This window comes from Lagopus muta, chromosome 1 (genome assembly GCF_023343835.1).
Source record: "Lagopus muta isolate bLagMut1 chromosome 1, bLagMut1 primary, whole genome shotgun sequence".
In the NCBI taxonomy this organism is placed as follows: Eukaryota; Metazoa; Chordata; class Aves; order Galliformes; family Phasianidae; genus Lagopus; species Lagopus muta.
Genome location: NC_064433.1, coordinates 174493388 through 174519487, shown reverse-complemented (window position 1 = coordinate 174519487; position 26100 = coordinate 174493388). Strand labels below are relative to the sequence as shown.

The window sequence follows — 26100 nt, the reverse complement described above, 5'->3', positions numbered from 1 at the left end:
TTAATAAGGTGCTCAAATCATCACCATCCATGTAACAAATCCTGAATTTGTCCTGCACTGCTAAACTAAAACTGGAGTTGTATTAGAGGGGCAGTGCTTGGAGAGCTAGAGCCTGTGGGAAGCCCATGTGGGATCAGTTTGGGAAGAATGACATCCATGGGAGGAGGGCATGGAGCAGGGCAGAGAGTGACCTCAGAGCAGCAGCACAGACTGACATTATGGACTGACTCAGCCCCATGCTGCCCTGGGGGAAGGAGGTAGGAGAGGGTGGATAGGGGAAAGTGTTTGTAGCTTGGCTTTAGTTTCTCACTGCTCTCGTCCGTGTGCAATTGTGTTAGCAGTAAGCAATAAATTACATCAATATTCCTTGTGCTGAGTGCCTTTTGCCTGATCTCCCTTATCTCTACCATGAAATTATTCAACATATTTCCCCCCCGTGTCCCGAGGAAAAGGAACAGGAGCACAACGTGATGGAGTTTAGCTACCTATCAGAGTTAAACTAACACAGAGAATTTCAGACATACCTCCCTATAGCTTTCCTGAGTTTCCTAAAGCAAACCTAAACACCACTTAGTATACAGTGGAGATACTGCAACAAAGTTGTTCCAAAGATTCTGTTACAGTTCAATTTCCCATTAAACCAGTCAAGTCAAACAAGCATTTTAGAAAAGGCAATACTACTTTGTCACATTTATGCTACTTCAAGTTTTCACATCAAGCCCTTCATTTAACACTACCAAGAGATACAGACAGCACACTGTTATTCCCCACACCTCATGCTGCCAAGACAAGATAATGCTAAGCTCTAGCACAGTAATTTTGTACAAACATTGCAGCATTATTTTATTGAAGTCAAAGCCTGAAAGTGATAACCTAATTTTATTGATGGCTTGCTGGCCCCTTTCCCTTAGTTTGAGGGAGTGAAATTTTGCATCAGTGCCTACAAATTCACATCAGTAAACCATAGCTGACATGGCAACAGAGACTTAAATTCTCTGGGAGATAAATTTGCCCGCACATAATTTTATCAAACTGCCTTGAGCCATCAAAGTAGCTCCAAAGTGTCAACAGTACAGCCCAATGAAGGTTTCAGATGCGTCTACTAAGACTGCATTTTTGCAATGCCAGTAAATATGTTTGTACAGCATAATTCTTTTTCAAGAGATAAGGGACTGTGGACAAAATCCTTCCTTCCCTTTTTCTCATTAAAAACAGACTTGATAGTAGCTGTGGAAACCCTGCTAGACTCAATTTTTCTCCTTTGTCTGCAAGGAAACTAGGAAATGAAAAATGCTGGAGAAGGGCTGACAGATGGCAGAAGCACAGTTACTTTTTATTACTGATATATGGATATAATTTCTGCTCTGATTCTTTTTGCAAAATTAAAGTCCTCTTTTAATAAAAGAACTGTGTTTGATAGTAGGAGCTTTTTCAACAGAGAAGAAAGTCACCTTTGCTAGTTGAGAAGACACTATGATGGATAAACATTACGCTATAGAGATGGAAGAAAATTGTGACTGCAGTAAAACCAGTCACATTGAAAACAAGAAAAGGCTGTGTTTTGCCAGTATGTCCATGCCTACAGTACAGGCTTATGTCAACACAACTTATTAATGGTTAGGGATCATATTACCTCCCACAAAGAAAAAGAGCTAGGGCAACAGAAAACAACAGGACAGACCTTAGTTCGCAACCACCCTCGTACACCTCAATTAGTAAGCTTAAGCAACATATGAATGCAGACTTTGCAGATGAAACATGCCAAAAGCCACATGTTAAATCTATGGTAAACTCACAAACAAGAACCGGTGGTATAACCAGTACAGCATGTCCCCAGCTCCATGTTCCCATCCCTTCAACTCATCTATGCACAGACAAATCCTTTCTCAGATTAAAAAAAAAAATACAGCACACTACATAGAATCAAGAGGTTTTCTTCGAAGATGTAAACAAGACTAAATTAAATATTAGACAGACAAGAAATATTTTACACAAATGAACTCCATATTTCCATGGAACTTCTAATGCTTTCCATGAGCACTGCCATACAGATGTTTACCACAGCTAATTAAAAACTCAGAAAGTAATGTTACAAGCATAAGACCTTTCACCAATTCAGTCAGAATTATCAAACTGTTTCTTGCAGCAACGGTAAAAATGATTTAGTTATTCAGAGGAACAGAAATGCAGAGTCCCATAAAAAAATCAGTGAAATTTCATCATTATCAGCAATTCTTCCTTTATCACTCATAGCCCAACTTCTCTTTTTATCTTATTTTTGGCCTTAAGAATATTACTTTCAGAATGAGAAAAATAAATAATGATCAAAGGCCCCCCAGAACACTCTCGATAGATTCTCATTACTTACAAAAGGAGGCTCACTGAACTGAAGTAAGAGAAACATAACCAACTGACACTTTAGAGGAGGAAGAGTGAGAACATTTCGGAGAGAAAGCACTTTCTCCTCCTGCCTCATACACACACAGACACACACAGAAACACGAGTATTTTCATGAAAATACTTGCATTGTTCTTCCTTCTGATCTAACCTACCTTTTATGTGCTTCTTGCTTACTGCGGCATTCTTCACAGTAATACTTGTATTCACTGCACAGAGTTTCTGTATTGCTGAAACCCCTGAAAGAAAAAAAAAAAACATTATAGAGATAGTAGCTTCTTACCTAAAATATATGTATAAACGTATGCAAAAAAGCCCCATCATTTTATTAAGCTTACACAAACTAAAATTTGCTAAGTCAAATGTCCATGAGCTTTTAATTTTACTTCCTTCTTTCAAGGTCAAAAAAAGACAGGTAAAATATAGTTCAGATTTTTGCATCTACCTTAAGCAATGAGTAATTGAAGTATTTTGTTCTACATCAACAGAAAGATCTAAGAAGTCTTCATCTTTGCTGCTTATCTGCAGGGAAAAAAAAAAAGAGCAGATTAAAAGGTTTAAACCTGTTAAATTCATTCAACTCTTTACCAGTTTCACTCCTGACAGAATATATCTTCTACCTTATAATGGCTTCCCAAAACTTGTTACAAGTGAAATGTCTTAGCATGACAGACACTTGCAAGATCTCTGTTTCTAATTTTGTTCAGAAAGAGGGAAATGTACATGTGCCCAAGGAAGTAGAATCATTTAATTGTTCATGCTGGAAAAGACCTTGAAGACCACCAAGTCCAACCACAACCTAACCATCCTACCCTAACTCTAACAACCCTCTGCTAAATCATGTCCCTGAGTACCACATCCAAATGGTTTTTAAATACATCCAGGGATGGTGACCCAACCACCTCCCTGGGCAGCCTATGCCAGTGCTTCACAACCCTTTCTGTAAAGAAGTGTTTCCTGATATCCAACCTAAACCTCCCCTGATTTAGGCAGGCCAGAAGAGGCCATTTCCCCTCATCCTGTCACCTGTCACCAGTGAGAAGAGACTAACCCCGTTTTCTCTGTAAGCATCTTTCAGGCATTGGAAGAGAGCAATAAGGTCTCCCGTCAGCCTCCTCTACCCCAGACTAAATGTAAATGTAATCAAAGAAGAAATTTCATCACAAATCCTGAAAAATGGTGGTGGATTAAATCCATAGTGGTCCTGATAATCAGCAACGTTATTAAAACATTCATGAAATAGCTAGTGTCTCTCCTTTAGCATCTGGTAGTCTTTCCCTTTTGTACCTTGAGATATTCAGTGTTGCTGGTGAAAATGTCTACTGCCTTTTATGACTCCTACATACAAAGGTGAATGTTTTCAGAAAACAAGCCTGGTTGCAGTACTGAAAACTTGTTCTCTGACTCAAGAGACGAGAAGGGCACAGTTGCTAAGGGCAGCATACATGAAGAACAAAAACACAGCTGGTCAAGACAACTACTGAGAACTAACATAACTGGCGAAATAAAATGGAGTTGAGTAGGATCTTCTGCTAATATCTGTGAGAGGACTGGGGAAAGATTCCTCCCACTCTTCTATAGACATATTTCCAAGAATAAGTGCACACACAGAAAATGGACTGCTACACCAGTATGCATCAGGTCTATAATATAATTTAAATGTTTAAGTTTAGACTTCCAGAAATTTGTCAAGATGCTTTTTGGATGGAAAAAGAAGCCTCCCGCATCTTCAGCGGGTTGTGTGTTCCCCATCTCCAGGGAAGTAATACAGTTTAGGAGCATGGAGATGAGCCATGTTTCAAAATAACCCACTGCAAACATCACTTTCAGAACTACCAAACTTAACAGTGGTAGGCAAAGGAGTCTAGTGGAAATCCTAGGGGAAAGGGACACAACTAGGGCAGCTGACCTCAACTGGCCAGAAGAATATTCCATACCATAAGACACCATGTGAAAAAAAAGCTACAAAACTGAGGAGGGGGGATTAGCCAGAGGGTTGCAGTTTCTGCTTGAGGACTGGCTGGCTATCAGTCAGCAGGTGAGCAATCGTGTGTGTGTATATACACAAATATACACATATATATGTAACATTATTATTATTTCTCGCCTCCTTCTCTTTTTCAGTAAGTAGGTTTTATTTCATACCACAAATTCCACTCTCTCCCCCTCCACCCCCCTTCCTCACACCCCACTTCTCCCCCTTTTCCCACTGGCAAAGGCAGGAGAAAATGAAAGTCAGCACAACAACTGGCTGTTGTGCATTTCAGATCATGAAAAGCCATTCTATGGTTTATCAAGTGCATTTTTTTCCATCTATATACATAGTTCAGAAATTGCTATTCTTTGTTTTTAAGTTTTTTCAGCCACCAGTATCTGAACTGCCAATTTACTCACATAGTTTTACCAAAAAAAAATTAAAATTAACCTCCCATTCTAACCATGCCCCCTTTCTCTCCAGAGGTTCTATTTCCAATAAACATTACTATTTTCTGATAAATCATGTATTTATTTCCAGTAAACATCAAATCCTCAGACTAAAGTAATCTTATCTTCTATGCTACGTATTCCAACTATATACAGGATGTAAAATGAAGATGGACATGGTCAGAAAACCTCATCATTTGCAGAATGAAGTCCCAGTCTATTGAAAAACCCTCATGAGTTCTCCTAACACAATATATGCAGCTGAATAGTGATGTAGAATTCAGGCATTCCAACATTCTATACCTGGAGTTCCAACATATCTGCAATACTGCATTCAGGCCTGGGGCTCCAAGCACAAGAAAGATCCAGAACTGTTGGAATGGGTCCAGAGGAGGGCCACTAAGATGTTCAGAGGGCTGGAGCACTTCTCCTATGAGGAAAGGTTGAGGGAACTGGGCTTGTTTAACTGGGAGAAGAGAAGGCTCCAATGAAACCTCATTGTGGCCTTCCAGTATTTGAAGGGAGCGTATAAACAGGAGGCGGAACAGCTATTTACGAGGGTGATAGTGATAGGATAAGGGGGAATGGTTTTAAACTGAGACAGGGGAGGTTTAGGTTAGATATTAGGAGGAAGTTTTTCACACAGAGGGTGGTGACAGACTGGAACAGGTTGCCCAAGGAGGTTGTGGATGCCCCATCCCTGGAGGCATTCAAGGCCAGGCTGGATGTGGCTCTGGGCAGCCTGGTCTGCTGGTTGGTGACCCTGCACATAGCAGGGGGTTGAAACTAGATGACGTTTGAGGTCCTTTTCAACCCAGGCCATTCTATGATTCTAGTTAAAGGGACCAAGCCTTGTTCTCACATCCTGGATGTAATTTTGCACAGATTGCTCACCTGTAGCCTGATGGCCAGTGCCACAGACAAAACTCAGAATGCTACCACAAAAAAAAAGTATTACTTTTGGTTTGGAATTTCACTTAGCAATATGCATTACCTCACGCACAAAAAAAGACTCTTGCAGTTGTAGACTCCCATATATGCTAAGATAGAAACTATTTTTCAGTGAAGCTGAAAGGAAGGGCATGATTTATTGAGAGGGAAGAAGAGAGAGCAAGACATAGATAAGTCTCCATACTGCTCCTGTAAGAGAGACCACTGAGATTTTCTTTAATGTTACCCCTCAGCCTGAAGTATAACAACTTTCTATCATGGAGAGTTACATGAAAATGAGAATAAATCCAACTGCTGAAAAAGAAAACCATCATCATTTTGATCCAATGTTTTTGGCCCAAGACTGTTTCCCCTTTGTTAATAACATTATTTTCTGGTTCTCTGATACAACTTCCTGAAATTTTGAGGAGAACACCATAAAAATCAATGAAATTCTACGTATTTTTTTCCTATCAACTACCCACAATAAAAAGGTAATATTCACTCCGTCATATTTCCTATCTTTACAACAGAAGGGGAAGGAATCATAACAGGATATCACCTCTAGAGAACATAAAGACAATTTACAATCAGATTTCTAACTTGTTTAGTGTAACTTGATCCAAGACAAATCAGGTTTTTGTTTTATATATTCCGCTATATTCCATGTTTAAACTGAGGATAAATTTCTAGAATAGCCAGTTAAATAGAAGGGCTAATGAGTCCATGCATCCTGGAAAGAAACTCTTTTCTATAATCAGGACAACCAAAATTACAATGAACTCTTGCTCTGTCAGCTTTTAGAAAGATTGCACTGTTTTGAATGGTTAGAAGATGATCATTCCTATTTGGAAGTAAAATAGAAAAACAAAACATATCTCAGTTTGCATTAAATTCCACATTTAAGTAAAAAACCAACAAAAACTAAGGTTATTATCATTAAGAAGCACTAACTCACTTCTTGTTGCATAACCTGCTGTATAGCATTTTAAGTTACACTTTGAAATCTAACCGCCAACACCTTCAATAAGCATTAAAGAGTCATTTGTGTTCACTGTGTTTATTCACACTGGTATTACATACTTGCTATGTCTAAGCGTGTTTCTTTCTAAGTGCCTATTTTCAGTTCACTGTGTTTTAATCAGACAGAAGCTGATATGCTTAGTAGATTATTATTCCAGATTATTAGGGCTAGGAATACAGAAGAAAATTTATGATATTCTGATATTCTTCTTCTTGTGATATTCTTTAAAATTCAACTAGCCAGCTTTGAGCAGATGTGGCATATCCCATTCAGCAACAGCTAACAGAAAAACAGAACCAAGCAATATTAGGAAGGCTCAGAATTGTGATAGGTCCAGTAACTAACAAAATAATGCTGGCAAAGAATTCTTCAGCATTTTTAGACTGTGTTAAGACTGCACGTAGATCAAAATCCTGACAGGAATAATTCATGATGCCACAGTGAGGAATGGCAATGACATCAGTCCTATTAAGAGACTAAACTAAAGACATATTTTATGATAAGTAAATAGAAAAAAATCAGTACAAGAACTAAAGAAAAGTAATTTGCAGTTGCCATGAAGTAATAACTAGGGAGCATAAACCAGAAATAAAAGGTGGTAGGCAGAAATCAGCACTTAAATTACTCAAAATATCAGGATCTATTGAAGTCTGCAGTTGCATTACATATCACATTAGGAAACTTTTTTTTGTTGATTTTTTTTTCCCCCACATCAAAAAGATGATATTTCCAGAAGACAGAAAAAATACAAGTATATAGTTTTCGTCTGACTAATTCCTCCTTTCCATTGCTGAAATATGTGCATTATGTAATTAAGGCAAATAGGTATAGAGAGTCACACAAAAAATACAGTCATTTAGCTTTTTACAATATCTAAGGGCACAGACCGTGAAAGAATTACTGTAATTTTCATATTGTGCTGCTTTTTCTGAAGCAGGCAAAATTCAATTATAAGTTTTTCTCCAGAATAGCTTATTTCTTCTACTGTAGAACTATTCTCCAAGAAAATTTTAGCACAGCTCACTTAAAAAAGAAGCTTATTTCTCACGGTCCAGTAAGAAAAGAATTCCTGTGGACAGACATTTAAGAGGAAACAACAGTGCTATGATTTCAATGGATTTAAATTTCACAACTAGAAGTCTATGGAAACTGATTCAGAATGTTTATTTCTGGAATGCACGACTAAATATGACATGAAGTCTTTAAGACATCACTTTGGAGAAAAACTCCCCAGCCCTGTGCAGCAGGCTTCATTGCTCCTACAAATACAACAACTTAGACTTCTCTAATCTCAATTTTGAAGTTATGACTCCACAAACAAAATTCAACTGGGCATTTTCCTAATACTGATCAATACCTTTTTTATACAAATCATGCACCTGCTGCTGGAAATTTCTCATTGGCAAATTAAAAACAAAACCATTCATACAGATGTAAGATATCTGAGGAAAGAAATGAATCTAATCTACCAGTCTGTTGAGACAAATGAATCATGCAACGAGGTTCTGAAATGTGAAGAATTTGCTTTATGAAGGAAATACGGACTTACAGTTTCACACGTAAGACATCTGGTTTCATTTGTTAACGTTCCCTGAAAGATTTCATGAACCCACGTTGGGTCTGGTGGGCTGTTATTTTCATTATCAATATTGCCATTGGGCAAGCGACCATTTTGCTTCTCTTGTTTTCTTTCCTCTTGCAAGATATCCGCAATTGTATTTAACAGGTAGTTTAAGAACTCATGTGCATCCTGCTGCATGTAGTTATCAAAAAGCTCTATAAGATTAACAAAAAAAAAAAAAAGAAACAGGATATTTTAAAAATGAATTGGTTAGTGCTATACTATAAACAAGTTTTTTTAGAAAAGGAAAATTTCAAAATTAGTCTTTGTTTCGGGTTTGAATCATTTGTGATTTGTGTAAAAGCACCACCAAAATCAGGACTTCATTTATTAAGCCAACAATTCTCAGGGGTGGAGAAAGACATACCTTACATTCTTGTAAATAGCTGATGAGAATTACCAGAAAAGTAAGCCATTCTGCAAGAAAACTTGGCCATTACTCTGCTACTGAAACACTGGTGCACATACAGTGCTGCCCGAAATTTTATAGCTTGCTTTGGACCGTACTCCAGAAGTCAGTCCATAAGGATTTGGATCTCCAACAGGGGTATTCTACTTCTGACAAGCTTAGACCAATGTCTTGGATAACAAAGGGCATTTCAAATGGCATTAGACGTTGATATTTTCACAAATGAACTCGGAACAGGAAATATTTCAGTGGTTTATATATTCTATCGCATGATTAACACAAACTACAAGCAAAGGAATGATTTGAACATTTCTGTTTCTGGATAATATATAATGTATAATAAAAGTATGCACAAACAGTTGTTGACATTTCTAAGCATAGTTGTCATAGGATTCACTCAGCTGACAGCAAATAGTATCACTGGCACATATTTCAGTGGACTTCAATAAACTGAGACATCATCTGAGTCGACAAATCCTTTTTTATAGGACTAAGAAAAACAAATGGCACTGAACTTGATTTACTAACAGTCACTTTTCCCTTCCTGACCAGGAGTTCTTAGCAAGGAAATTTACCTGCCAATTTGAAAAGCATTCTATATAATGGGCTAATATCACAGATGTCTTTTTAGCAATTGCGCCAATTTCCTTTTAGTGCAAGAATATTAAGAGACTAAAAGAGACAGGCCTTCACTGGAGGGATAGTTTCCAGGATTGGAAAGATGAACATAAAAAAAAAGTCCTCAGTGAAGTTTAAGTTTAGAAGTGCATCCAGGGACTACTTCATAGCTTTGCCATCATTTGATTGCATCCAGAAGTAAACGTCGAATTGAAATACATAAAAACCTGAATTACTAGCAAGTTCAAGAGAAGGTGATGTTAATCTGTATCATCTGGAGAGCTGCAATGAAGCAGCCAAGCATATGAATCAAGTAGGTTATTTAATGAACACCTACAGCACTATTTTTGAGAAGGAAAAGTTCAACTCTGAATCTAACCACCTACGAAATCTTTATTTAATCAAGTACATCAAGGCTGCAAATCTCCTGAGGTTAAACACTCCAGAGATTCTTCACCATGCCACATAACAGATCTCTTAGGGATATCTCCTCAGTTGGTTCATTTTATGATTAGAAGAAATTTAAGCAAACATAACAGTATACCTTCAGCTGACCTCAAGCCAGTAGCTGCTTCCCAGCCTGTTAAGCTTCAAGGTAATTAATAGATGCATGTTGGATTCAGGCTTAGAAAACAAAGACTGAATAGCAGCATTGTAAAGTGGAATACGTGGAGATTATGTTTTCAGTCATTGCCCTGGTACAGCTGGATGCTTACTGGAACAGAATTTAAGTATGCAGTGCCAACCTATCCGATACTTTCTGCAACTAACTCTTCTCTAAAGTTCAAAATTGTACACCTTTACAATGAGCAAGTAAAAGCATATATGATGTCCACGTTATCACTGCTCAAAAAAAATTACCCATTTAATTCTATAGAAGAGGTAAGAGTATCATCAGCTAGAGACAAAAAAAGCAAACAAGAGGTGAACTTTCACATCTGATCAGAATATTTTCCAATATTGCCTTCTCCTGCTTAAAATTTGAGTGTCATTAAATAACTGAGCATTACAAACAACTTTATTAATAAAAAAAAAAGTAACTGTTCCTGTGATCTACTTTCTACTTTCCATTTGAACCATTCTCTACACAGTTAACATTCATTGATTAAATAGTGAAAGAATAATGGATTATTTCTACAAACACATTGAAATGCAAAGACATTCAAGTAAACTCACTACAGAACTGAATGAGTTTCCTATTCTGCACAGGTCAGAGATAAGAATCTTTTTTTTTTTTATAAGAAACATAAAACGTTAAAAATCCCTGGAAAACTCTAAAAATTTGGGATATTTATTACAGTTAGATAAAACTGCTTATTGATTTTAAAATGCATTAATTATTTAAGAAGTAAATCAACATAAGAAATGCAAAAAAAAAAAAAAAACCCTAAACCTAACAACTTAAAATTTATAGGATTTTAAGCTAGATTATGGCAGGGATGCCTCGATGTGCATTCCATACAGTCAATTTGGCAGACTGCTCACCACATTCAAATCATAACAATCTTTTCAGAACAAAAATAAAAGCTTTAGAGTGAATTCTGATTACGAAAGTACAGTTCTTAGACAAAACTAGCATGCAATTTCAGAAGCAGACACTGACAGAAGACTCAGTTATACACAAAGAGAGATGATATTCTTTCTGGACAGCTCCAAGGTTACACTCTTATTCTAAGGTTACCTCTACTTCACACTACAGCACAAAGAACACTTCTCATCCATAATATGTAGATATGCCACCATTTCAACTTCAGAACTAAGTCATACTTGCTATATTACACAAGAAAAAAAAAGAAGTTACCATTTTCTTTTCGTAATCTTGTTATAAATTTCTTGGGAGGTATAACTCCAACTTTTTTCTTCTGGGTGGCTATACTGTGGAAGAGGTCAGCTAAGCATGTAAGGAGATTCTCTTTTTTTCTTGGTTGACTTTTGTATGCTAAGACTTTGTCTCGAAATGGACGACAAAAATAAAGTGCCTGAAGAACTGAATTGCAGTAGCATGTATTCCCAAACTATAAAAATAAGAGAGAGATTTATTAGTTTGCACTGTGTTACTGTGGGGGAATAACATTTAATTCAAAACACAAAAAAATCCACATGAGCAAATTTTCTGTAAGTCATTTCTTCTTTACTTTTAAGATCACAAAACAGAAATGTGCTTTACCACAGAGTAAGAAGTATGTTGTATGCAAATATGACAACAACAAAAAAGTAGTGAATTTGATCAACGCTATAATTTTATCTTCCTGTAAATTTATTAACAGAATTATGCATTAACCCGGCTCAAAACAAATACCACCAATTTCACAGCTGCCCAGGTAAAAATAGCTATCCATATATCACATCTATTCATCTATACAAGAGTACAGAATAGGTACAGCATGACTTTGTACTGTGAGAAGAGACCTTCTCAGGCACCTCAGAAATTGGTTTCTCCACATCTTATTAGCTGTGATCAACATCAGAAGTAACTCCTTTAACCTGCTCTTATGTTTTCAGTTCTCATTTTAGGTGACAGAACTGCCTTTCTGGAGTTTTCTTAAAACAGTGAACTGTGGCTTATTGAGAATATGAAGCTATGTCAGAGGTATTAAGTCTCAAACAGAGGTGGGAAGGAAAAGAACTGACCATGGGCATTTTTAATGAGGTAGGTCACTGAATTGAAATGGTGCAGAGACAGCTCTAAGAGCATCCACAACTCCTGTTGTCAGAACACTGTGCATTCCTCTTCCCCTGACTTTCCAGGTCCCAGGCACAGCTTCCCTCAAGTCTTGCCATCACTGATGCTGTCTCTAACCCATCCCAATGTGACAAACTTCCCCATCACTTCTGTGAAGGCAACATGAATTGTCAGTGAAGACTCACTCATTTTATACAGCCCTCCTGCAGGAAAACCCATTATCTAACACAAAGTGACAAAATTCTTTATAAGGCTGTCAGCAAGTAATCTAACCTTTCAGCAGCAGTCACTCAGACAGCAAATTGAAGCACATACCTACTACGCACCTCCTCCAACATATGAAAATAATGTTCTTATTTTTTATATGAAATATTAGCAAATAGAGGCATGAAATTATAAGAAAACTCTCCCCTTCACAATTCATTAAGAACAGGTTCTATCAACAGAGAAAAAGGACAAAAGACTTTATATCTTTGGAGTAAAAGGAAAGCTCCTCTTTTCAGCTCTCTCCCAGTTCAGTGACAAACAGGAGTACTATGCAAGTTAATCAGAAAGCTAGCAAGGACACTGTTTATGTTAAAAAATTGAAGAAAAAAAGAAATACAAAATACAGCTTATAGAACACTCAAAATGCACTGAAATAAATTAATAAAAGGACAACAAGAATTAATAAAAAGACTTTTCAATGAGTCCTTCTCCTTCTTTCTTATAGCTCCCCTTCATATTCTGAAAGGCTGTTATCAGGTCTTCATTTCTCAGATTACTTTTGTGGCCCTCCTCTGGATGCACTCCAACAGCTCCACGTCCCTCCTGTACTGAGGATTTCACATCTGGACTCCAGGTGAGGCCTCACCAACGCAGTGTACGGTCAGGATCACTCCCTCTCTCTGCTGGCCATGCTGCTGTGGATGCAGCCCAGGATGTGGTTGTCTTTCTGGGCTGCGAGGGCACACTGCTCATGTCCAGCTTGCCATCCACCAGCACTCTGAAGTCCTGTGTTCAGTGCTTTCATCCCCAGCTTGTATTGACAGTGAGGGCTGACACAATCCAGGTGCACGTGGCTTTGTTCAATGTCATGAGGTTCTCCTGGGCCCACTACTTCAGCCTGCCTAGGCCTCTCTGGATGGCTGCAAGTGCTGCCTGCTTCTCAGATACTTCTCTCTCACACTCCTGTGTGCCAGACAATGTGTCCGTGCTGCCTTTTGTCCTACCAATACTGCCCAGTGCTAACTGTCAATCTGTCCTCTTGGCAACATAGAGGGCCCTGAACTGGACAGAGTGCTCCAGCTTCAGCCTCACCAAAGTAGATGAGGAGGGTCTTGATTTGCTGGCTGTGCTCTCCCTAATAAAGCCAAGAATACCAATGGCCTACTTCGCCTACTGCTGGCTCATGTTCAACTTGGTGTCCACCAAGAACTCCAGGCCTTTTTCAAGAGTGTCACTTTCCAGCTGGGTGCCCCCAGCACATCCTGGAGCCTGGAAAAGGACCCTGCACAAAGCCTCCATGCGGTTCCTGTCAGGCCCTCTCCAGACCTGCTGAAGTTCCTCTGGATGGTTGCACAGCTCTCCAGCAAGTCAGCATTTCCCTCAGTTTCACATCATCTGTGCATTCTATCCCATCATCCAGGTTGTTAATGAAGACAATGAACATGACTGAATCCAGTCTCTATCCCTGGGGTATTCTGTTCTTTACTGGCCTTCAACCAGACTCTGTGCCACTGACCGACAACCTCTAAACCCAGTCACTCAGCCAGTTCCAAATCCACCTCACCATCTGCTCATCTGGTCCATACTTCAGTCATACTTCTCTTTTAAGAGAAACAACGCACTATTTCAACTTCCACGAGAATGGAAAAAATGACTAATTGAAGTCATGACAGCTGAGCTGCATCTAAGTCAGCTTATCAGTAAGACTGTTTAATGACTGTACAGCATATACCAGGATTTTAGACTCCTAGACCACGTCAGTACTAAGAACCTAGAGGCAGAGATGTGTTGTAGTAGCAGGACAGCATTACAAGTAATTAGTTTCACTACAAAAAGCAAGATGACAGATCATGTTAAATCAACCTTGTTTTTGTATGTACTTTCCAACATATCCCCAAATAAAATATTTAGTAATTAATTTCAGACAGAATCATACAATTTCTAACAAGATACATTTTCCATGGGTAACACCAGAAATTACATTTTAAATTATTCCTGAAAACTAATCATCAAATTGAACCATTTCATATGATTTTCCACACTTGCTTTCCCCTTCAGGCTCAGTATTTTTTAACATCTCAATAAAAATGGCAGATGTGAAGACTTAATATCACCAACAGTTTCACAGATTTTTCCCTGTACTGTATTTATCCACTTAAGTTGGCATATTACCAACTACAAACAGTATATTCCAAATAGCTTTTTATTTTTTTAAGTCACAGTTTAATTGCAAGAAAGGGCTTCATAATTACCCTGTAAAAAGTGAAGTGAAATAAATGATCAGCTGAATTTCAACTATTATTTCATTGAGATATTTTAACAAATATGCTGAATATTTAAATACATTTCAAAATGTATATTCAATGACTGCATCGTTCAGCTTTTTAACTACTCACTCAGGGGCAATCTTGTGATCTAACCAATCCAGCTACAACATTTCAAAGCAATAGAATTAGGAACTGAAACTTACATTAACTAAACCAAAATAGTGTTCATTGACTGGAAATTGTTCTGGACCAATCTCTTTCTCCAAAGCTGAGGCATTGGCGCCCTAGGAAATCAAAAGCAGTAAAACATTAATGTTGCAACTATGCACACAGTGAGGTTAATCAGTTGAGAAAAAAAAAATTAAGTGAGGTTTTTTTGTAAAGATAGATGCCTTTCCTCCAAAGATTTTAAGACAAGCATGTACAGCTAGGAGTGGCAGCTCACACGCACTGCAGGCATCTGTAACACAGTCACAACTATGAGTCTGACCACAGCACACATGTGGGGAAACAAGCCACTCTTCAAGAACCAGATGTTTTGTCAGAACATGTGCACTGAGGTGTAATTACGCATTTCACATGACATTTCAATCTTCATTCTCACATATGTATACTGTACAGTTAGTTCAGTCAAAGGCATTTATCCCCAAGCAATCATTGATTTACTTTGACTACACACACACACACACACACACACACACACACACACACACACAACTACTGGTCACAGCTGTAGGCCTTGTTAACACCAGACCTGTAAATTTGGATCTCAGAAAAGAAATTTAGACTGGGGTTTTGCTGAACTCAGGCATGCTGAAGCAATCCCTCTAGTCAGGACATAGAAAAACAAAAAGAAATTGGAGAGAATGGATGAAACACTCTCCTGCCAGAAGCCTGAAGGGTGGAGGCAGTGAAGTTTGTGATCCAATCCATCAATCATACATGGCAAATTAACTAAGCATGTTTAATTAACTTGTTTCTTAATCCAAAGGCAAGCATACAGGCAAGATAATATTAGCCATGAATGCAGGAAAACCAGTCCTTTGAGTTCTGTTCTCTCAGCATGTTTAGATTGGCCACAAAGCCATTTCATACAGATCCAAAAGCAGATAGGTCACCCAGCAAGTCTTGTGTGCCATAACATAATACCTACATGCTTACAATAAGAGCATCTAGCACTCTCTCACCACCAGAAAGTTATCTAAATATAGTCCAAAACGCCCTAGAGATACAGGGTTCCAGATACATTCTGCTCAAAAACATCTCAAAGTTGCACCATTTTTACGTATTTTTAAATGGAATTAAACAGTTTTGGTGTACTGTGTTCATTAGTTTCAAAGCACAGCTTCCTCAGCAGCAACCACGTTAATGTAGGATCTCAAAGCAGGTGATGCAAGGCCAAACGGTGAGCTACACTCCAGGAGTGAATTCACACACTGCAACATATCTCACAAAAGTTAAGAAATGCAGACCATTCACAGAAAGCAAAGACTGCTCCACTTGCTGTGAAAACACAAACTACTCAGAGCATTTTTTTTACAGACCTTGACTTCTGTAAAATTAAAGGATAGCATAGTACAGCTAGCACTGGCCTACACTAGAAATGCTGCAGGTGCTGCCCAGCAGCTCTGTTAGTTATGATGCTCCAAGAAGTCAGAGAAAGTATCTTTGGTTACCCTTTGCTTCCAACTGATGCAACTGGTGCAATGAAAAGTGGATTTCAAAGGATGAAGAATTTGTTTTCATTGTTATTTAGACATAAAAAATTCTATTCTCTGGAAAATTCAAAGAATAAACATCTTTCTGCAGGTCTTATATTGATTGCCTTTAGTGAAAATCAATCCTGCATCACTTACGTTGCATACAACATCACTCTCTGTCTACATACATACATACACACCTCCTATCAAACTAACATTTGAGCATGTTCCAGTGTGAAGTCAGGCCTAAGTAAATTAAAAAATAGCACAAAGTACACAGCAAAGTATCCTAAAAACAGGTGTGACTCCTTCCCAACTGTATCTTTCCTTACATTAAAGATATAGCAAATGGCCACGGACTTTGTAGCAATAAAACTGACTCAAAATCATAAGCAGCATTAAAAACAGCTCTTAAGATTTCACAGCTGCTCTCAAATGGCAATGTTAGTGGTAAGGGATATAAGATCTCATTTGAGATTATAACACTCCATGACTACTGAATGCCTGTTTTTTTTTCTTGCAGCCTTACTGAAATCCACCCCTGAGTTCTGGCAAGGCGAACATTATTTACAAACAAATCAGAAAAAAAGGAAGTGAGGAGGCCATTTATCCTATTGCTCAAATCTCTACTTCATAAAAAATACATTAATTCTAGAACAGGTTTTTAGGAAATTGTCTGTTTTCAAAGGGTGGAGTGGCTGCTTTACTCCAGCTTTGGAAGGGAGAATATTGTGATCGAGACTTTGATGTTTCTGTTTGTACAGACTAGAACATTATATTTAGATTTCTAGCACAATAAACATCTCCCTAGTAAGTAAAATATGCTAAGATATGCGTATATTAACAATACAGTTCTCTCATTATTCAAGGCTATTTCATTCAGTGTTCAGACTTTCACATGAATTTCAGAGGATGACATTACTAATTTCAATGCAGTTGTTTATGAATGTTTTATCAGTACAAACCAGCACGGATGTTTTAAACCAATACAAAACCCCGCAAGCTACTCAGACTTTCCTCTACAGCTCTGCTTTTGTCTGTCATAAAGGATGTTATTCCTTCCCACAAATAAATAATTTAAACTGTGCACAGTGCGTTAGTTGCAAAGGCAGGACGTAGTATGTAGCAGGAGCTTGAAAGTATGTTAAACCATACACTCACATCTGACACATAACAACTATTGTAATATCTAAGTATCCCTCCCTCTGAAAGGTTTCTTGGGAATTATTATGGTAAGCACTATCAGCCCCAGCTGATCCTCACATTTTGCACATACAGATGCAGAGGGGAAGCACTGCAGTACCAACTATTGCAGTATCATAAGATCTTTTGGACAAGAGGTCAGCAGAGGAGTAAAGCACAAGAAGAGTCGCACCTCGTTACATCTGCCATGAAAGACAGGAATTGGGATCAGGAGATTTCACTCAAAGATGGCTGTGACAGAGTATAAAAGCTCTTCCTCTGCCATCTAACTTGGACACGGGAAAATCCCAAAAATGATCTTCTACTTTTTGGGGTGCACTGAGCAACTCACACAATAGACACTCAGTCTCCCATAGAGCAGCTTAGCTCTGTGCAGATGAGAGATGGGAACACAACCTTCGCTTAGTACAGGGGGCTGGTTTCCCCACGTGAGCCCAGATGTGGGAACAAACAGAATCACAGCACAGTTGGAACTGGAACGGCCTCTGGGTCCGCCTGGCCCAAGCCCTGCTCCAGCAGGGGCACCCAGAGCAGGGTCACATCCAGGTGCCTTTGCAAGACCTCCAGGAAGGTGTCTCCACAGCCTCTGAATCACAGAATCACAAGGTTGGAAACGACCTGCAAGATCATCCAGTCCAACCACCCTCCCATTCCTATTAGTACCACAAGCTACTACAGCATATCTCATAGCTCCTCATCCAGGCACCTCTTGAACACTGCCAGGGACGGCGACTCCACCACCTCCCTGGGCAGCCATTCCAGTGCCTGACCACCCTTTGAGAGAAAAAGTTTCTCCTAATATCCAACATCTGGGCAGCCTGTGTCAGTGCTCAAACTGCTGCTGCCCAGGCAGTCTGTTTTAGAGGCACAAAAACAACAAGCAGTAAAAGCTAATAACGCCATACTACTGGTATTTACCCATTTTTTGCATTGTATTCGTATCTTCGTATCACCACCACCTACATATCATCATGTCAGCATCTATAAGCACCTATGCATCACCAAACACTGCTTCACATCACCCATCTTCCAAGACAGTGACAATTATACAGGCATACAGAACACTACACACAACACAGCTTCACAGTGAAAACTTCAGCAAGTAAGGCATGTGAGAACATAATATGAAATCTTAACATGCATCTACTTTGGTGTCCTACAGTTCATCACTGGAACAGGAAGAAAGACCATAACTTAACTAACTTCATCTGAATCAGATCATTTGAAGCACTTGTTAAGAGACAAGTGCTCTGACGTGGAAAATAACACCATGATGTAATGGATGTTTGAAAATACCAAAATACTGACCTCTTAAACTCTGTGATTATTTCCATGTAGAACAAAGAACTACAACAAACAGGGAAGAAGCCAGTTACATAATGAAACAAATGTTAAGTGGTGTGTGTACTGGCTGATCACCGCAAAGATAAACTGCACTACACCACTATGCAGGCACTGTGAAAAGTCACCCACCTTGCTGAAGCAATGGTGTTGCTATTACTTTCACGTTTATTATTGCCCTTTCTTGCTGCCCCAGTGGTCTCACTGCCGGGGCACCATACATAGAATTACTACTGAGACCAACTAACAGCTAATGACTCAAAGATGCAAACCAACATATGGTAAAATTTAAATGGATGGAAGAATCAATTTAGAAGCACACACACCTCACCTAAGCTAGAAATAATGTAAAGGTACCTAACACTTTTAAAGGAAGAAATACAAGTGAAAAAAATAGCTATCCTACATGACAATACTGTCTAAAAACAAGTCAGCAAGCAGGCAAACAACAGTGCTTTTGAAGTGTCCTGCCTTGTTATCATCCAATCTAGCAGGCAGCATTTCTCTACACTGACTTGACTCAACCAGCCTAACATGCTTTGAAGATTAAACTGGTGTTAGTTCTACTATAGAGGGTGCTGATCTATCCCTTCCTAGATGAAAAATCAGTTGATAACACAGTAGGCCACCTTTTCAGCAGTTTGCTGTTAACAGTTTTAACTGTTATCCTACTGAGATTCAAGTTTCCTTAGTAAAAAATAATCATAATTTTAAAAAGAAATTTCTTACAACAAAATTTGTATTTGCCAAAGTTCTCTAGATGTCTTTTTCCCTTAACACATGCTAGAACCTTCCCTGCAATGCCCTTCACCTTCCCAAGAAACAACACAGACTGAAGGCGTCTGACATAACTAATGTTACATACACAAATGTAAGCCAAATTTCTCAAATATTACTGAGCTATGCATTAGTGAGCTTGAAGAAAAATGCATCATTGTGACTGAACGGCACTGAAAGTGAGAAATTCAGTATCCAGGAATAATGGTTTTCTCAACAAGAAGAAAACATCACAGGTATAAAATTAACTTACTTACAAATAAAAATCAGAGTATAAGCATTCATTTATAATAGAGCTTTCACTCTCCCCCCAGAAGTATTTGAAGAAATTTCCTTGTCTGTGCCACAACTGAAGGCACTCAGTTCAGAATTCCATAGCCTCTATCAATTAGTGCACTGTGACTGATGGAATCTTCCATGAAAGATGAAATACAAAACTCCACTCTTCAAACCACCTTTTATTAGAATATGTAAACTTGTATTTTTCTGTGTACTTATAGAACCCAGGCTTAAAACAAACAATATAGCTACATTAAATCAAATACAAACTGTATCTGTTATTTCAAACCAAACCAAAATGAAAAAACATTTCTTAGGATATGGTTTCCGGCCCAGGAAGAAGTGAAATATGCTGAGTGTGCTTCAGTGATACTCAGTGTTCATTTATCTGCAAAAGAACATGCTTCAGTAGGGCACAACTTCATCTTCTAGTTTGGATAGTTTCATGCTTTTGAAATACTTGTAGCATTATTTTTCTTCACTAATTGGCTTAAGATATAGTCCTGTGTACTCTAATTGCATGCAGCCCAGACAGAATGTTTTCTTAATGAGCACAAAGTGAACCATCCCTGCATGGGCAAAGACAACAGTACAGCACAAAATTACCTTCACATTTGCTTTTTGCTACTACACCAATTTTTTTGAGCCTGAGCACAGACATTGTATTTTCCTTCACAGCAGCTGGACAGACAGTCATACTTCCTTCTGTTTTGAACACTCAAAGCAAAGATAAATTACTGACAAATATGAACCTGAGACTCAATGAATCGGGGCTCAATACTTGGTCTTCCACTGACTAGATCCAAAAAACACAGAAAGATGCAATTCTCCTCAAGCTGCTACCCCATGCAAAATGGATTTTGTCAATTACCCTCGGAAGGAAATATGGAAGGAAATCATACCACAGAACAAAAGAAATGGTGACGGCAGTCTCAGTTTTATTTATCTTCTATAATTCCAGAACATTCCTGAGAGAACACTGTTTACAACAGCTGGTGATTTTGCTTCCACTTCCTCTGATCAGAAGGCTTTTACCAGCAGCACTACAACACATCTCATCATGGCACTTGCTAAGCAGGATCCCTAAAGGTCAAGAGCACTACCTTCACAGACTTACAGTGAAAGGTTGAATTACACCCATGGACCAGACAGGAAGTCTGTGAAATGAATGTAAAAAGAGGATTTGATGGTGACATGAGAAATCTTTCACTGCCTAGAAAGTACAAGCACTCAGAAGCATTATACTCACCTTCAAAAAACAAACAAGAAAACCACTTACCAAATCACCCACAACACAGAGGGAGAAAAAGTACAGTAACACATTTGTTAATAAACAGCACACTACATAATGTTTAAAATACACTTTTAATCCACAAAAATTGCCGTTTCATGAAAACAAATGCTGTTTTCCCTATTTCCACAGACTCACTAAAACTTCTTGAAGTTATGAAAAATGGTAAAAGTGCTCTTCTGCTCTGGTACATTTATATTGACACATGACTTTGATGTATTTATGCTAATACACTAAACCATTATGGTTATATGCTACAAAACTTATCTAGGGTTAAGTGGGTTTTCTTCTTCATATTTTTTTAAGACTGAAAGATCAAACAGATCTGATTTGAAATACAACATTTGTTAAAAGCATTTTACTTTTAGAAACTTCCTAAACCAGGAAAACAAAAGTTGACCCCTACCTGGGCCTTCTATACTCTTCCTTCCTTCAACAGATACACTAGAGAAATGTAAACAATCTTAATTAAGGGACAGACATCCTTCTACCACATTCTTACAAAATCATTCCTGCAAGTCTTGATGCAAATCACTTGCTTTGCCAATTTAAAAAGTAACAAAGCCCACATAAATGATCATCAGAATAATCAACCCTTGTGCAGTAATGGGATCAGCTGGTCCCACCGACACGGCGAAAAATTCACTGCTGGCAAGACTAGAGTCCAAGTAGGTATTCATTGTTTCTTTGTGCTTAGAACCCAATAAATGAATGTTCACATGTAAGTCAAACGACACAGGCACATTTCTATAATTGAAATTATTTAAGTAGTGAGCCAACTAAGAAATTCTGTGCTGTGACAAATACTGCTTTGCAGCTATACAGTTTCAGTGCTTTCTTCTTTATGTCTTGTATTTCACGTTTGTTTTATATGAATTTTTAGTTACATTTAGAGTCAAACGTGTCCAAAGTAATTGGTGCATTTTAAGCACTGCCCCAAACCCAGCATTTTAAGCAGCAAATGTGTAGCTTTATTTTTTTATTACTATATTGCAACATGTTGCACCTACAAAAATGACGATGACAAATGCCACAATCATGTCACAATCATTATGAAAAATTCTCCTTATTGCAACTCCAACCAATGAGTGAAGCTCCCTGCAGTGGTACAGGCTCTTGAACTGTCTACAGTTCAACACACACTTCTCCAAAAGTGAACTGGAACAGGCTGCCCAGGGAGGTTGCGGAGTCTCCTTCTCTGGAGATGTTCAAGACCTGCCTGGATGCCTACTTGTGTGACCTGGTGTAGGGAACCTGCTTTGGCAGGGGGGTTGGACTCGATGATCTCTGGAGGTCCCTTCCAACCCCTACAGTTCTGTGATTCTGTGAAAAGTGAGTGTAACAGAATCATGAAAACAGAACACATGCCAGAACACTCCAGTCCACTGATAAAGGCAGATTCAGGTCACCATGCCAAAGTGAAATGGCGTGGCTGAGACGCAGCACATGCTCCTCCTTGCCAGCCCTGCTACATAAGCAAGTCAGTCAGCTGGATGAAGGAGCACCACAATGCTGCTATTTTCCCTGTGTCAGCTCTCTCACCCTCTTGCTTTCTTTTCTGCTACCTCCTCACTTTGAAGCGATGTTTTTCCTTGCTGCAGCTCTCAATTATCACTCCTTTGAGCTTGAGTCTTCCTTATGCTTTCCTGCAGAATCTGTAAAAACTGATAATTGATTACTGTCTAAGTATCACAATTTGTGCTTGAGAGTAGAGTGCAAACTAAAGGAACAAGAGCAAGTACATAACAGCCATTCTGTCTGAGTTCAAGCCCTGGCAAACATCAATTTGCATTAAGTGCAGATTTCACAATTAGGTTTGAAAAACCTACTGTAAAAAGATAGTTCCCTGAGCAGTAATGAAGCCCATACATGCAAACCTATCTCAAAGTTTACTATAAACTCTGCCTGCAATTAAGTGTTTAATAAAACCTCTCCATTGTGACATCTGTGGCAGGTTGCACTGCTGCCTTCCCTAAGCTCTGCCTGTTTCCTCTCAGCAGCCTCCAGCCCCACATGCTTGTATTAACATCAGCATCTACAAGACCTCTTCATTCTTGTCAAATGTGACTGAAACAGGCAGGAGGGTACTGGGGGGTAAGGAGAGAGGCAGGAAAAGGATGGTAGGCAACGATTCAGCATGACTGGTGTGTGCACACGGTGCATTCAAAAATAAACCTAAAACCAAAAATTTCTACTGTAAGAAACACACAAACTCCTCAGGCAGAACACACTATTGCATCATTAAATCTACATTTAGTTACAGACTGTGTGTTTGATGGCATTTTTTGAAATCTGAATTAGTCACCGAGGACTTTCTACAGTAATACTAGCCAAGTATTACTGGCTACAAGTATTACTGGCCAATACTAGCTGACCCTGCATATGAGATGCTAAACTAGTAGGGAACAATTAAACAAATGCCTGAAACATTAAGCAAAAGATTTTCATGTCTAATACTACAGCTGGTGGATTAGCATCACATCTAAATTTCACTATGGTTTTCAGGTTGTGCTAACATAACCAACAAATTTCTAGAAGAAACACCGAAAAACAAGTACCAGCTATCGTAACTTCCTTCTGTACGTCTGAGATGGACATCTCCATAGCTTTTAATCTATCCTCTCTACTCCAGCTACTAGAAGACTTGATACCTTTCTATGACTGCTAAGCATTTGCTGGACTCTAGACAGCAGAAGCAAAGTCAGCAGGACTGTATTCAGCCCTAATTTTATGTGAGTATAGCTTGGGACATATCTTTGTTGCAAGTTGCACAGGTTATTTTACCATTTCTCAACCATGCATAAAACCTCCTATCATTCAGACAACTAAGAGTTGTTTTGCAGCTGAATGCATGGATGAGGGTAAAATGCCAGGATCTACTTCGACTGTAAAGACATTTAAACAAACCAACCAACCCAATCACCCATACCCTTGCCCATTTGGCAAAAAGAACAGTGCAGCACATAAGCCACACAAGAGAAAAGTTGTTTTCCAGTCGCTTTCTGCAATCTTGAGCTTTGTAATTAAGGCTTACTATAGCACAGGAGTGGTGATATAGGGAAAAGAAATCCAAAGAACCCTGAAGGGATAGAATAGGAAGACCTGCAGTACTACTGATATAAACACTGGAGTATAGATGCAGCATGAACTAATGAAGAAAAAAAAATCATTTTGTAGACAGAATGTGCTTCTGCAACATCATCTCAAAAGGCACTGTGGCCTTTCTGACATCACTCTTCACCATATCCCATTGGCCAGTGCTGGAAAATCCACCTTATTACTTTCCAATATTCAGAGCTTCAGAGAAAAGGGTGCATTGTATTTAAGTGAGTAAGCAGCAGTGAAAACTTGAATTTGGATACAAAAAAGAAAGTCATGAAATGAAGGACTGAGATTGAAGAGATTATTCAGCGTGGCTCCAGATAGGTCTGTTACAGGCCACCAGCACACAACATGTGTTAGGTTTGTGAATGCACAAACCATCTTGTGGCAAAAATTGCCTGCTGCTGGTTTCGTACTAGCCAGACGTCAGATGAGAATCAACCTGAGAATTCTTCCAATAGGCATGGGGAAAAGGCAAGGAAATGTTCTGAGAATCTTCAGAAACTTGTCTGAGAGTTTATCAAATGGTAGCTTGTCACTAAGAATTGCCAGAAAAAGAAAAAAAAGAAAAAAAGAAAGCATTACTCAGCATTTATATTCTCGTTTCTGCAAAATTAATGCTTACACATGATTATTATGACTTCCTTAACATTTAAAAGATCTGCCTGGCCATAACCACATCGTTCTCAACAATTCCTATGTAAATATCAAGTACCTCTCCATGCTACCTTCACTGAAACAGCCAATTCCTATATTAAGAACTGCTAAACTTTTACAGGGGGTATCCTGAGCCAGCTGTCCTCTCTCCTGCAGTACCACTAAATCTTAAGCACCAGAAAAGGCACAGGAAAAATCTCATGCTTGGGGTCTATCCAGCTCAGAATACACAATTACAATTGGACAAGAAATACCTCACTGACATCAGAATTTCGGCTTCATGGGTACAGACAATTAATTGTGAGGTTTTTAGTTGAAAAAAAATTGTTTAGGTACTGATTTGTATGCCAGTGACAAAACACCATTACCAACAACCACACACACAGGAAATTTTCAACCATATGCCTGGGTGATCCACACCTACAGCTTTCATACTGTTACAAGTAGAGAAGTGAGGTCCCATACTGGGCCTAAATCAAGGGACTGGCACTGAGTCTACGATGACAGAATGTCCAGCAGGCAGCTGTGGGTAAAGGCTCAAGGATCAATCACAGTCTAGTCTGAAATGTAACCGCTCCAGAGAACGAGAACTGCTGTTCCTTCATTTGGCCATACAAAGACCTTGGCGTACAGCTCCTGCATTCAGGGAATCGGACCCTTGGAGTTCAGATGAGAAGCTGTCATCTCCCACGTCGCAAAGAGCGCTGCTCCAGCCGGGGGGCGCCCACCTGAGCCACCTCCACAGGCGGCCACTCCACATTCTCTCGGGCCACCTCTGCAATGCCCGCTGGAGACACCGAAGCCTCCCTGCGGTAAGCTTTATGAAAATCATAAATCGGCGTCCAGAACGCACCCATCAGCATTTTCCACTGCTCAAAATCACAGCACGTTACAACGCCAACCCAGCAACAGAACAACCAGAGGCAGAGGCTATTTTTCCCCTCCGCTCTCTCCTCCCGCCCCCGTGGCAGCAGCGCAAGGGCCGCCGCAGCCCGGAGCCCCTCAGGACGCGGCGCGGTGGCCACGAGTCCCAGCGCGCGCTGCCGGACGGCGCACAGCGGGACGGCCCCGCGCAGCACCGGCACGCGGCTCCGCGGCCCGGGATGGGCAGGCACGGGCGGCTCCCGAGGAGACCCTGTCCTGAGCGCCTCCGTCGGAAAGCCCCCGAG

The 26100-nt window shown here is 39.3% G+C and overlaps 1 protein-coding gene across 7 annotated transcripts in view; it reads right to left on the bottom strand.

The window, feature by feature from the left end:
• The window catches only part of USP12 (ubiquitin specific peptidase 12), a 35085-nt gene that overhangs the window by 8535 nt on the left and 450 nt on the right, over window positions 1–26100 (bottom strand). For all 7 annotated transcript variants that reach the window (XR_007374600.1, XR_007374602.1, XR_007374601.1 and 4 more), the window contains exons 2-6: window positions 14785–14865; window positions 11226–11439; window positions 8326–8552; window positions 2844–2920; window positions 2554–2637 (exon numbers count right to left, since the gene is read on the bottom strand). Coding sequence is in view for 2 of the 7 variants with exons in the window: in XM_048933700.1 (XP_048789657.1) it covers window positions 2554–2637; window positions 2844–2920; window positions 8326–8552; window positions 11226–11439; window positions 14785–14865 (683 nt within the window). In the remaining 5 variants the exon portion in view is untranslated. The remainder of the gene's footprint in view (window positions 1–2553; window positions 2638–2843; window positions 2921–8325; window positions 8553–11225; window positions 11440–14784; window positions 14866–26100) is intronic.